At 43.1% G+C, this 13,791-nt stretch overlaps 2 protein-coding genes across 5 annotated transcripts in view; one reads left to right on the forward strand and one right to left on the reverse strand.

Moving 5' to 3' along the window:
- Positions 1-13,081, forward strand: part of LRTM2 (leucine rich repeat transmembrane protein 2) — a 28,429-nt gene extending 15,348 nt beyond the window's left edge. Inside the window, exons 1-4 of one of the 2 annotated variants that reach the window (XM_028745560.2) lie at positions 2,225-2,632; positions 5,605-5,758; positions 9,185-9,775; positions 12,398-13,081. In XM_028745560.2, coding sequence (XP_028601393.1) covers positions 5,692-5,758; positions 9,185-9,775; positions 12,398-12,855 — 1,116 coding nt within the window. In that variant the 5' untranslated portion in view covers positions 2,225-2,632; positions 5,605-5,691 and the 3' untranslated portion in view covers positions 12,856-13,081. Of the gene's footprint in view, positions 1-2,224; positions 2,633-5,604; positions 5,759-9,184; positions 9,776-12,397 lie in introns of those variants that run through there. The other variant, XM_028745559.2, reaches the window with a different exon arrangement.
- Positions 1-13,791, reverse strand: part of CACNA2D4 (calcium voltage-gated channel auxiliary subunit alpha2delta 4) — a 164,363-nt gene that overhangs the window by 56,273 nt on the left and 94,299 nt on the right. The gene's annotated exons all lie outside the window — the stretch shown is intronic.

Below are 13,791 nucleotides of genomic sequence, written 5' to 3' on the forward strand. Positions count from 1 at the left end.
CCTTCCTAAAAAAAGCAGCTCAACAACTTTGACCTGAACCTCCCAAAATGGGGTTGATCACTGTCAGTTTTTAACTCTGTGAGTAGATCGCAATTTCTTGGGAGTTGGCCACCCCTGCTAAATACACTAAGACTTGGAAACACCAAGGATTGAACATGGGACCTTCTGCTTGCAAAGGAGATGCTCTACCACTGAACCACAGTCCTTCCCCAAAGGGAGAGGAGAATTATGAAGAGTAGCAGTCCTTTTCAAAGCCAAGACCCCCTTTTAACTGAAACTTACAACATGGGACCCAGTTCTCTAATCATACATATTCATCTTCCTGTGCTTGCTTCTCATTTGCCAGGTATCAGGAAAGTATGGAAAAGGAAACCTTGGTAAATGCAATATGCATTGTAAATGCGACCAAGGTGTACCTGCTACAATCCTCTTTTATGCATTGTCCCCCACTTTTCCTTACAAAAATCCCATACAGAAAAAAGAAAATGGTGGTTATGATTCTGCTGTGACCCACCCGAGATCAAGTTGCTCATGACACACTTGTGGGTCCCTCCTGACCCAACAAACCGAAGAGAAGTGGTACAGAGGATGCTTTAGGGTGAGGACTAGAATTGCTACCTCTCATTTTTTCTGACAATGGATCTGTTCCTTTTAACTCATGGGGAGTGAACATGGTGCCCTCCCATTAGCCCTGACCATTGGCCATGCTGGCTGGAGCTAATGAGACTTTAAATGCAACATCATCTGGAGGGTATCATGTCAGCTACTCCAACTTGCCTTCAGTTTGTGAGATGAGCAAGAATTCAACAGACACAGTTTCCCTCACTGATCTAGAAAAAGGGTGTGCTTGTTGAATTTCTCTCCCTCATGCTATTGTTAAGAGCACAAAGACTCTAGGTTTCTGGAAAGAAACAACTAAAATAATTAAAGGTATTTTTCTTCCAATAGATACATTTTGATGAGGCGTCTGAATGATGTTGGTAAAACAAGAATATTAAATAGATATTTAACTCCCAAACCACAGCACAATTACTTCTCAGACTAATAAAAAATAATAATATTGGTTATATTTTGCCTGATTTTACCCTTCTGAGAGCTACAATTCCAAGCACCTTAGCAACTACAGTTCCCAGGATTCTTTGGTGAAAATCATGTACTTTAAAAGTGCTTTAAATATATGGTGATGATGTGATCTATTAACTCTACATGCAGACTTTTTCAAAGTAGTATAATAATAGTAATCATGAGTGATAGATGAAATTGATGATGGATGTAAGAGTCTATTAATTAAAATAAGGGAATATTATCATTCCCAAATGACTGCTAATTATGTATAATGCGTTCCAGAAAATGTTTCTGTTGTAGTTAATCTTGATGTTGAAATAGATCTTAACATTTTATTTTTTAAAAAAGGTAGCCTCTTTCAGGAAAAAGTTTCTTAAAGGGGGATTGTACTCAAATTGGTCAAATCCTTTAATCTAGAAGATGCCCACACATATGGAAAGAGGGAGGGAGGGAGGGAGAGGGAAAGAGAAAGAATGTGATGACTTTTGTGATGATTCAAAGGTATAGGAAATGCACTTTGCACATGCTCAGAAGCAACTTCTTTGCTGTTATTTCTTCATAGATTTCCATCTAGGTCATGGTATTGAACACAGATTTTAGGGTTCAGCGGCTGGGGGGGGGGCAGCTAAAGCTCTCCACGTGGCTTAATTTGAGCCAAGATTCATCAGACCTTAGCTCTGGAACCCGTATTTAATGCTAGTACACAGCCTTGGGGCATATGAAGTAAGAACAGTGCCTCAGTAAACATGCAAAATGCATTTTCTTCAATTCCTGCACATCACCTGTTTTTTGTTTTTTTGTTTTTGCACTTGACTGATAAATATTAGCTGTGTGAACTGACATTCCAAAGAAAAACATTGTGTTCAAGGTGTTGTGTGGGTAATAGGAAGGATGCAACCGAGATGTGTGATCTGTGACAGCCCATTCACACAGACAAGCCATCACGATGAAATGTGGATATGTGCAAACCAGCCCTAAGTAAGAACAACAGGCAATTTACATAGGAGTCAGGGAAAGAGTTTTGAGGTTAAAGACTGGCATGGCTCCCAGTCAAGCTCAAGTGCTTCTCCCCCCCCCCTTTTTTTTAAAAGAAATATGTTTTCTGCCTTCACATCCTCAGCACAATCAGGTAGCAGCATTGTTAAGTTGTCCTTTTGAAAGGTGTACGTCTCTTTGGTTGTACTTGAGCCCAGTCGTACAGGTGGATTGTTGATAACATCGGAGCAGCAGCTGTAGAGCAAAACCAGGCTGAGCGATGGGGGTGGGAATGAGAGAGGCAAAGAGAGTAGCAGGCAGTTCCTAATACCTCAGGGAGGGAAGGACAGGATCATTCCACAACAGGATTTGAAACTGATCAACTCTCCAGCCCAGCCATCCAGCGCAGCCTGCTAAGTCTCTGTGGCTGTCAGCTTAACTCTGCTGCTGGTTCCTGTGGGGTAGGGGAGTTAAATAGGACACAGACTCTGAGAGGAGCAAACCTCTTTGCTGGGAGTCAAGGAGGCAGAGAAAGAGAGGAAAGAAGGTGGAATTTGGCCAGAGCCCAGGCTGATAAGCAGAGCATCTCCAGGTAAGTGCTCCTGCTGTGTCTTGGCAAAAAGGGGGAGAGGGAAGGAATATGTCCAGAGGATGCTCCAGCGGCTGGTTAAGAGCACTGGGGTGGGAGCCCTGAGCTCTAGCAGGCGCAAAGGGGTTTGAGGCTTTCCCTTTTGCAAGGAAGTGCAAGGAGAGATTCCAACTCTCTCTCTCTTTTTTGGAATGTGGTTTGTGTGTGTGTGTTTTGTGGGGTGGGGGGGCAGGCAGATATTTTGTAAACGCTCTTAATATCTTTCACCTCGGCATCCTCGTGTCAGATTATCTCTCTCAACAGCTTTCACGAATCACACCAAATCCTCTCGCCCTCTGTGCTGTGTGATTTTAAGAGCCTTTGGGAGGATTTGATTGCCCATCAAAATAAATGAATGAGGGGAGGGAGGAGGAAAGGAAAATGATGGACACGGACTGAGCTTCGGGCATATTATACAAATCTAAAAATAAAGCCAAAAGGGAGACATAACATTTTCCAAGAGCAGGCGGGGAGGAACTGGGAAAAGAGGGAGGAGGGAGGAGAAGCCGGATTTTAGTGGGCATTCTCGCCCTTTCTGAGCCAATAGTGGGTGGGCTGCAAAGCTTCCCCCTGAATAAATCTGAAAAAGCAGCAGGAGGAGCGGTAAATGACGCTTCCTAGAAACAGTGACCCCTCCTGCCCCTGCCTTTGGTAGCTAAAGGGCAGGGGGAGAACCTGTTGTCATGGTGGCTCATTATAATCACCAGGGGATAAAACTGATTATCTTGGGGGTTTCTAATTAGGATGCTCACCTCCTCTGACATACAGACACTTCCTTTAGATTAAAATGTAATTCCTGCACCCCCCCATACCTCTGCTTTCATTTGTTTGCTCTTCAGCTGCTGCAAAATTAAATCTGTATAAACCACCAGGACTCTCCCCTCAAAATTGGGAGATGGGAACTCCTGTTGCAGGCATCTCCCCCGCTTTGTCACCCAGAAGGGATGAGGGGGAAGGGAAGCTTAGCAGCACAAAAGAGCTCCAAGCATGTCCCTAGGGGCATGACTGTATGCATTTTATGTACTTATTTTCTCCCAGTGGGTTCTGAAGCCCTGATTTCAGTGCAGCACCACAGCTGACTACACGGAAATTGGTAGGCTAGGCGATACATTTGCGGTTCACCAGGTCTAGCCTTCCAACGTCCTCCTAATGCTGGGGACATGTGAAGTAGACTTGGATTGAATAAAGTAATCCCAGCACTGGTTCACCCAAGCCTGTGCATGTGCATCTCTTGATCATAGCTGTCAACTTTCCCCTTTTCTTGAGAGGAATCCTATTCAGAATAAGGGAATTTCCCTTAAGAAAAGAAAAACGTTGACAGCTATGCTCATACACTTGAAAATCAGATGACTATCTGAACTAATTAACAGCATTGTATATGAAGTGGCATGAAAGGTCTGTGATGTTAAACCTTCAACAGCCCAAGTCACACATGCATGTCATCACTTGATGCTGTGGTCATCAGATGGTGAGCACAGGAAATGTATACCACCAGATCGCTCTCCATCTATCGCATTGTCATCTACACTTACTGGCCACAAGGTTCCAGAGAGGAGTCTTTCACAGTCCCCCCTGGAAATGCCAGGGTTTGAACCTGGAACCTTTTACATGCAAAGCATATGCTCCACCACTGAACTGCACTGTGAACCAGCTTCTAGGGTGTCTCTAAGCACATGAAGAATGGCTTCCTCTCGCCAGTGAGAAGTTACACACATCTGGGATTAGAGGCGGGATGTTCAGGTCAGAAGATTTAGCTTCTGAACGGGCTTAAAACTGGCACTGGGATTTCTCTTGTTGCAAACTAACTGAGGCAACCATAACTCTATACAATGTATTTCTACTACATTTAACCATGATGGTACCATTTATTAATTGGGAATGTTTATATGTCTTAGGGGTGTGTGGGCATGGGACAGCATTTGCAGTGGGGAAAGTGGGGTGATGATTAGGAGGATGTCCTCAACCTAGCTAGCAAGGAACTTCCAACAAGCAGTTCCATGTGTGATTTATTAGTTCTGCTCTGAACTTAACACACACAGGAAACATGTAAAGCAGGCACAGGGAAGATTCAAGAGTTTCCTAGAGGGAGCAATGTTTTTCCCCACAGAGCAGAAGAGGGATTGCATCGAATCAATACTGCCAGACATGGAGTGGAAAGAGGCTACTTCAGGCCTTTTTGTGCAAGTTCCTCCATAATTGTTTCTTGTTTGTTGCACATAATCTGCACATCTTCCCTCAAGTTTACTCTTTTGTTGTAGCAACATTGCATTTTTTCTGCTATCAAAACTGCAATATTTCGTAAATGCAATTCATTGCACTTTATGTGTGGCGACAAGGAATGTTGGACACACAAACTGGATATCATTTATGTGATTAGTAATTAATGATGCAATTTAAACCCCTCCCAGCTACCTTTATGCATTTCTCTGCTAAAAAACTCCAGTACACCTGCACTGATATAGCCAATTTCAAAGCAATGAACAATCCTTGTTCATTATCTAATATTTCTTTCTGATTAAGGTCTATTAAAATGTGGTTTTCTTATATCTATGGGTTGGCAGAGTTCTTTCAGCCTTTTTTCTACACTCCCCTGCCAGCCACCTCATCTCATCTTTTTGGCCTTCCCCTTCACCAGCAGTTGAGAAGCACTTCCAAGATGGCACCATGCCTACTCTGAGCATTCAGATTTCCCAGAAAAATTGCTCCAACTTCCCTACACATACCTAGCAGAATTTTGGAGATGCTTTTCCCTCTGCCAATCCTCAGTGAGCACATTTTATTTTATTTTTATTTTATTTTTAAAAAATTACTAAAGACGTCTCACCTTGCCTGATAGTAAAGCCAGTTAATTTCAGTGAGGTTTCTTCCAGACCTATATATGATTCTGTTAGACCCCTGATAGCCATGTGCTCTTTTGTTCTGCTTTTACCTTCTAGATTCGTCAGACTGCTGTTCATTCCTGCAAGAAAGTGTGCCAGCCTGGCTGGCAGGCACAAGACACCACGGGGAAAACAGTAACCATCATGCTGTCTCTGAGTGGAGGCTACTGGTGGAGCAACAGGCTTTCCCTGAGATGGAGAAAAACTAGCTGTAAGTACTGCCCAGGTTGTTTGCTAAGCAGGAGGCTGTCCCCTATTTCTCCAGTGAGGGGGAAGGGAGAGTGTTTTTATTTCAATAGTGAGTGTAGTGCTCAGATTTCCCCCCCTATGAATGACAAGAAGTGTAATGCCGAAGGAAGAAGCAACGGTGCTTTCACATGTTGCAGATAATAATAATCAGTGGTTACAGGTTGTGATTTGAACAGGCTTGAGAGTGGTAAAAAAGTGGGTACCAACTTGCTCTTAATGCCTGAAATGATGCACAATATGCAACGGAACCTCTATCACCTTCCACAGTCAGTCCTGTATATGTTGGTATCACAACAACCCACAAAAGTTAATATTTTTGCCCTCTTAAAAATATAACACCCATTATTTTGCAGTACAGAGAAGGCCAAACACTCATATGGAAAAAGTAATGATGTGAGGACCTGTGATGCACATCTCAAAACCATTTCAGTTCATGACAGTCATGTCATACATTGACCAGGCTATTCAATTGCCATAGTCACATTGCAAAGGACTATGCTTAAATTTTAAGTTGCTCTTTCCTATGTTACAGACCACATTAACTATATTCACAAGCTTTACAAATGTCAAAGTCCAGATGGTGTCATTTGTGAAGCAGCCTATATTGGCCCAATTCCATTAAACTACTCATTGCGGTGATTCTTACAGTATGAGGTTCAAGAAGTTGAATTAAGTCATGCACTAGGGGGGAAAAGTGGAAGCAGTGGTATGTTGATGTGTTTCGTGTAATATCTGCATGCACACACCAACATTTCTTTCCCACTAATAGTTTCCAAAAGAGCTCACATTGTTCGTCTTCTTAGTGAACAATCCCTGCTGGGGCATTAGCTCCAGAGCTTTAAAAAATGTGGATATGATAAAGCAGGAATAATAGAAGTTTGAGGTAGGCTAACAGCACAAACCTCTGCAGACCTACTTAGAAGTAAATCCCATTGAGTTCAGTGGGAACTATTCCTGGATAAGCAAGTATAGGACTTCAGTCTAAGCGTACTCCAGTGGAACCACCAAGCCATCTCTGCAGTGAGTTATGAAGAGAGTTATTTTTGTTAATGAGGATACATGCAGCTAAGCTAGGCAGGGGGTATAGACTCACACCAAAAAGAAAGACTAGGGGTCAGAACACAAGATGCCGATGATATTTACAGAGGAAATTATTTCCTTTTGCCTAAGAGCCTTGCCTTTGTTATACACCCTTGCTTCCTAGATTGCCATTATAAATTATTTACTCTAAACGCCACTGAGCCCAGACCTAATCTTATATTCCTGGATCATCTTACTACAGTCCTGAACATCTCACAAAGTAACATTACCTTTTCTTGACATAAGATCATACAGTATGCTGAATATTTCACTTAGACTATTGTTTAGTAGTTAATGCTACTTTTCATGAGACAAAAAATTCCTACCTGCTCTGCTGAGCATTCACAGGCACACTGCCTTTTGAGACCTGAGTAACCATACCTGTATCCCTAACTAACCACACCATGACCTTACATTTTTGCCTAGTAGATATTGTTGGAGTTTCCTTCAGGAAAACATGTAACATTGTCCCCCTGCCTCTCTCAGCCATCATTATATTAGTAGAGTTGTGGTGTAAATTAAAATTCTCAGGAAATTATGCACCCAGATGTCTGGTAGGGGTAGCAGTACTAATGGTGGTTTCCCAGAGGTGCTCAACTAGGGGTTAGAGCAGAAAGGATGGCATTTGCTAAAACAGACATAGAAGAGTGTCACCTATATAGCCTTACCTGATACATTCTCACCTTTCCCTGTACACAAAGCAGCTAAATGTGCTCTCATCATCACAGATATCACTGTATAATTAATATGGTACTTCAGTCAAGCATCCAAGAAAAGCAAGATCACTTGCACAATTCATGTCACTTTCCCTTCCCTCTTGTTCTTTCAAGCATCATCCTACATCCATAGAATGAGATACTCTGAGTGGAATTAAATACCTCTAGACAGAGAATACCAACTCTGGTGCCAACAGGATCTGTTTTCTGGGTTCATGGCATCCATTGTAACATCTATGCTATTGACCCTGGCCTCTTCTTAGTAGAAAGGCTGCTGTGAGGCCACAGAACACCCCCACCCTCACCGCCTATTGCTTAACTTTTGTTAGGAGAGTTGGGGTAGAAACTTGAATCAGCATCTGCTGGACCTGTATAGATGTCAATTCACTTAACTGAGAGGAAAAAAACTTATTAAGAATCCTTCAGATTACAGACTTTGTTTGGAACCTGAAATGGTTCAACAAATACCACATTACTTAATACCAAAGACTGTGTGGGAAACAGGTATAAGATTTGGATTTAGCCCTTGAATTAGGTATCAGTATTCAGGTCCATATGCATATTCATTGGTTTTGGATTTAACCCAAATCCAAAATGTATGATGTGCTTAGAAAATGAAAGCAGTTTGCAATGCTTTTTTTCAACTGTAGATCAAGGGCTGCTGACTTTGGGAACATTTATTCACCTTTAAGTTATTAAAATCGGGTAAAACCATCTAGTTTTAAGATTCTTTCATTCCACGGAGGGAAGCAGATGGAAGGGCATTTTCTTTGGCGGAACACACCTTTCAAACCTATTGCCTGCTTTACTTCATCCTTTGAGTGCTTATTTGTTGACCTTCAGAAAATTGTGCAAGGTTTCTCTTTTCAGGCTTCACTATTTAGGTCTTAGATATGTAGCATGGATTTTAGTAGTTCATGTGTAACCTGGGTCTTTGGACACTGGCTGCAAAATGCTAACTACATTAAAATTTGTACTGGAGTCAAAATCATCTCTGTCCACCACAAATCCTGTGCTTAAGAAAACACAATGAATTGATAATTTGCTTTCTAAGTAACAACTTAAAGGTGTCCAATCAAATATTATCAAAACTATTCTGATAATTTAGAAAGAGTTAGCAATTTTCTATTCTAGCTCTGAGTTGTTCTTCCATCACGCTTGGCTTTATTGTATCTATTATATTGAAGCACACTGGAATCAGGCAGCAAAGCCCTCTGGGAATATGCTGACCTTTCTCCCCCACCATACTGTAAGAATGTTTATTCCTTAGCCCTGCTAGCTCATAAAAGGCTAAAAGGAAGTTCACACTGTGGGAATCCATCTGGCAGTACAAGGATTCATCCATGAGGAAGCTCATTTGGTTATCATTCTAATCACAGACTATTAAGAGAACTGAGATTATTAAGAAGCCATCCTATATAGGGTCATACCAACTGGGCATCAGGCCACAAGGTAGATTCTTCTCACTAGACATGAGAAGACATTCTGCATCTGGCTGCAAAGGAAGGCAAAAATCTTAAGTGAAACTGTGCATACAGTCTACCAATGATGATGTTTTAATATATGTTCTTTCCCCCTCTTTTCTTTTGCAGTGCTTGCCTGTTGGCTTTCATTCTGTGCAGCAGAGTCCCTCATTGCTTGCCCCTCCCTTTGCAAATGCAACAGCGGTACTCTAGAGGTGGACTGCAGTGGCTTGGGCCTTTCATCAATCCCCTTGGACATTCCTACAAATACCAGGACCTTCCTTTTCCTCAACAACCAACTCAGCATTTTGCCAGAACAAACTTTTTCCAATTTCTCTGCCCTCCAGAGACTGGATCTTTCCAACAACTTCTTAGACCAACTTCCTGAGAACATTTTCAGAGATCTAGTAAACCTCACTGAACTACAGCTGAGGAACAACAGCATCAGGAGCCTGGATAAAGATCTTCTGCAGAACACTGTTCTTCTGCGTCAGCTGGACCTCTCCATCAATGGGCTTGCTCAAATCCCATCAGGCATCTTTGATGACCTGCCCTCTCTCCGTTGGCTTTCCCTCAGGTCAAATCGCCTGCAGAATTTGGACAGGGTGACCTTTGAGCCTTTAGTTAGCCTGCGACAGTTGCAAGTGGGGGACAACCCCTGGGAATGTGACTGCAACCTGAGAGATTTTAAATACTGGATGGAATGGTTCTCTTACAGAGGTAGGTACCACTGAGAGAGGTCCAAATCTCAATATTGAAGGTTATGCACTCCTAGTCTTTCCTGGCTATAAAGGGCTGAAAAGGAGCAGCTAGACAGAAAAGAGAGAAAAGTTGGACTGATCAGGCTGACCTAAATTCTAATTCTCAGATATGGAGAATGGTCACTATGCATTATAATCCTGCCGTATTATGTTACAAAGTCGCATGTTGTAGTTGGAGTTGCAGGTTATCTTCTCATCCAAATTTCTCTTTGCAAATGCTGACAGTTGTCCAAACTTTCAGAAGAGGATATAATAGAAGGGATCAAGATGAGGAAGGGGTCAAGCCCATCTGATCATTTTGGAGTTTCCGAATTCACTGGCTGCAAATCGCTACAGTGGGGAAAAGATCAGGGGAACGTGTAGTTGCTAGAATGCAAAATGAATTACAGAATGCATTCAGATATTTTCCTTGATAAGGCAATTTCACTGGTGCTAAACACCAAACAAAGCAGAGGGAAGGTCAGTGGTCGTATTGCGCAGTTTGGATTTTGACCTTAGTACTACCAATTGTGTGCAAGATTCTCACGGTGGACTTTGACCTCTGCTCTGTCAATGGGGATTTCACTGTTTCAATAGAGCCAGTGCCCAGGCAACCATAATTTTATATCTAAGTTCTCCCATCTGGGGGGGAAATGGCTCAGCAGCATATATGCCAATGATGATGTGTTAATTAACAGTAACCTTTGAGTCAATTAACTGTAGTATGTTGTTATTACTGATGGAAAATGTTAAATATTTCTAACTGCTGAAACACTATAACCTGAGCTAAAAGCAAGAGCTTTAATTGCTGGCTACCCTTTTTGATACAGGCAAGTTCCTCTCTCTCTCTCTCTCTCTCTCTCTCTCTCTCTCTCTCTCTCTCTCTTCTCTTCTCTTCTCTTCTCTTCTCTTCTCTTCTCTCTCCCTCCCTTAGTAATGTCATTGATTGTTGTTCAAATTGTTTTTCCAATTTACCTTGTGAGTCTGATTTTGGGCCAAGGGCAAGTTAAACATTGTTATAAAGTGTTAGTAGACAGGAAAAAAGCAGCAGCAATGTATAGGACATTCTTCTTACATTGTGTTGAAACAGAAAGCAATAAAGGGCTAAAGGTAGCAGGATCTCTTAGGGTAGCAATCAATATCTGTTTTGCTGATGGATACAGAGGACTCTTGTTTAGCCACACGTTATTTAGGGGACGCGGGTGGCGCTGTGGGTTAAAGCCTCAGCGCCTAGGGCTTGCCGATCGAAAGGTCGGCGGTTCGAATCCCCGCGGCGGGGTGCGCTCCCGTTGTTCGGTCCCAGCGCCTGCCAACCTAGCAGTTCGAAAGCACCCCCGGGTGCAAGTAGATAAATAGGGACCGCTTACCAGCGGGAAGGTAAACGGCGTTCCGTGTGCTGCGCTGGCTCGCCAGATGCAGCTTGTCACGCTGGCCACGTGACCCGGAAGTGTCTCCGGACAGCGCTGGCTCCCGGCCTCTAGAGTGAGATGAGCGCACAACCCTAGAGTCTGTCAAGACTGGTCCGTACGGGCAGAGGTACCTTTACCTTTACCTTTTAATCTACTAGAAGTTTCAGCCTATGAAGGCTTCTGAGTTTCATGGACAAAATCTCAGTGACATCAGTTATGCACTATCAACACTGCTGGCGGTTATAAGGCTGTGGAAAAAGAATAGCTAAGCTGGTGTTTTTCAGCATATTCCACAAAGACAATTATCCCCATAACTTGAGACTGTCTTGGGTCTCACACTTGTCACCTAGAAAAATGCTTCTGTTTCCAAACAGAACGTTCTCTGTTCTCATTTCTTGACCCAAATGGCCAAATGCTAAAGTTAAAAGTTAAAGAAGGGGTGGGTGGGTGGCTTTGTTGTTGGCATCCATCTGTCTAAAGAGACAATGGAGTGAGCCCCTGGGAGGTGAAATCAAACTGCTGCATTAGCAGCACCTAAGTGACCTTCCTGGGGTGCAAGCCTAGGCAGTATGTATGGAGGTCCAAAGGAGAGCAGAGCACCAACTTGGCTGCAGGTGATGTCAGAGGTGTACAAGGTGCCATCCAACCATTTTAGGGATTCCACACTGGATTTGTAGGTTTTACTACTTAGCTTTTTCTTCTTCCGAAGATATCCTACAAGGCAGCAGAGGCTTAGGATCACAGTTTTACTTCTAGATGGGCTATCTTCCTAGGTTGATGAGTCCCATCTGCCCCTCACTTCCCTCTACAGCACATACAGAAACTGCCTTCTTGATCATTGGTTCCACTATTGGTCTCATCTGCTTTGCATACAGGGGGAGTCCCTAACTCACCAAGGGCTTGAAATCCATCAGCTACCCCCACCTGGGGTGTTAGGAGAGGGGTACTGCCATCATGCTCCTTCTGGGGTAGTTTGTCCACCTTTGGTCCCCAACCTGCACTCAGCTCTCACCGGCAGCTCCTAGAAACTCTCAGCATATGACATAAGCTACGCCCCGGGAAGAGGGAACTATCCCTGTATATTTAAGTGATCAGCCACAGTAGCTGCATTGAAATGAATTATTGCTCTGAGTATGATGTGATCTGATACCAAAATAAGGTACTGAATGTGCTTCTTTTTTCTTATGGGACAGGAGGAAAGATAGACCAACTGGCATGTACCCTGCCTAAGGAGCTACGGGGGAAAGATATGCGCATGGTGCCCATGGAGATGTTTAACTACTGTTCCCAGCTGGAGGATGAGAACAGCTCTACCGTACTGGACAATATTGGTCCTCCTTGCAGTAAGGGAGCCCCGACTGCTCCCAAGCCTAAAACAACAACTCCTGAAGCAGAAGAGGATCCCAGTGTGGGTTGCCCCCAGAAACAAAGATACCGGCCTGTCAGTGTGCGCCGAGCCATTGGCACAGTCATCATAGCTGGGGTGGTTTGTGGCATCGTGTGTATTATGATGGTAGTGGCAGCAGCATATGGCTGTATCTATGCATCTCTCATGGCTAAGTACCATCGGGAGCTGAAGAAGAGGCAGCCATTAATGGGTGACACAGAAGGCGAACATGAGGAACAAAAGCAGATTTCCTCTGTGGCATGAATACCTTATTGGAAATTAGTGGCAGAGGAGAACAGGATATGAGAGGCCTATGGCTTGGGCCTTTCCACATCTTCCAAGACATACAGATGGACTGTGCTGCTGTTCCATTCATCCAATTAGTAAAACATGCTTCTGGGTTCAGAACACCTGGCTCTGGGTTCAAGTCCCTCTCACTTGCCTCTGTCCTCATGTACTTCCAAGTGAATAAACTGTAGTCAGACCTCAAGTGCTTATCATTTTTCCTCTTTGCACAAGACTCCCCACAGACGCTCATTTATGGGGAAGTTCAGCCAACCCAGCACTATCTTGCCTCTGCTTCAGTTCCTGACTCCTTCAGAAACTCCCATACCACCACAGAATCTTTTACCAACAAAACAAGCAGCCAAAGGCACTAAGACAACTCCTGTGAAAGTGTCTAAACTTCACAGGTTGGGTCACTGATATTACTGCATGACAATCTACTCCTTCCCATTAGCTGTATATTCAGAAAAACCCAGTTCACAGCCAGCCCAGAACTGATGAAAGGCCTGTAACTGAGTGCACAATATCCACAGGGAATTCGACTTTCCTGTTTTTAACATTACAAAGGAATTAATATCCTTTTACATAAAAAATACGCATTGCGTATACTCACTCTGTTGTGTAGTCTAGTCTACACAACAAAGGGTGCAGACAAATAAAAATATTAACATAGGCTGATCACCCACATATATACACAGACTTATTCATATACACACCTCTTTCCTTTGCATACCATCTGTAGATTACTATTTGTAGAGTGCTATAAAGTGTGCCAGCCACTGCCTGATATGGATGATAATTTATGATCCCTGCAATGAAGGACATTAAAAAGTATTTGAAGAAGAAGCAAAGGGGTGAAATAAAGGAAGGATGGGTCGTGACTATTAAAAGGAGAGTTACTTTGGGAAGGCTAAT

Source organism: Podarcis muralis, chromosome 10, assembly GCF_964188315.1.
Source record: "Podarcis muralis chromosome 10, rPodMur119.hap1.1, whole genome shotgun sequence".
NCBI classification, from domain to species: Eukaryota; Metazoa; Chordata; class Lepidosauria; order Squamata; family Lacertidae; genus Podarcis; species Podarcis muralis.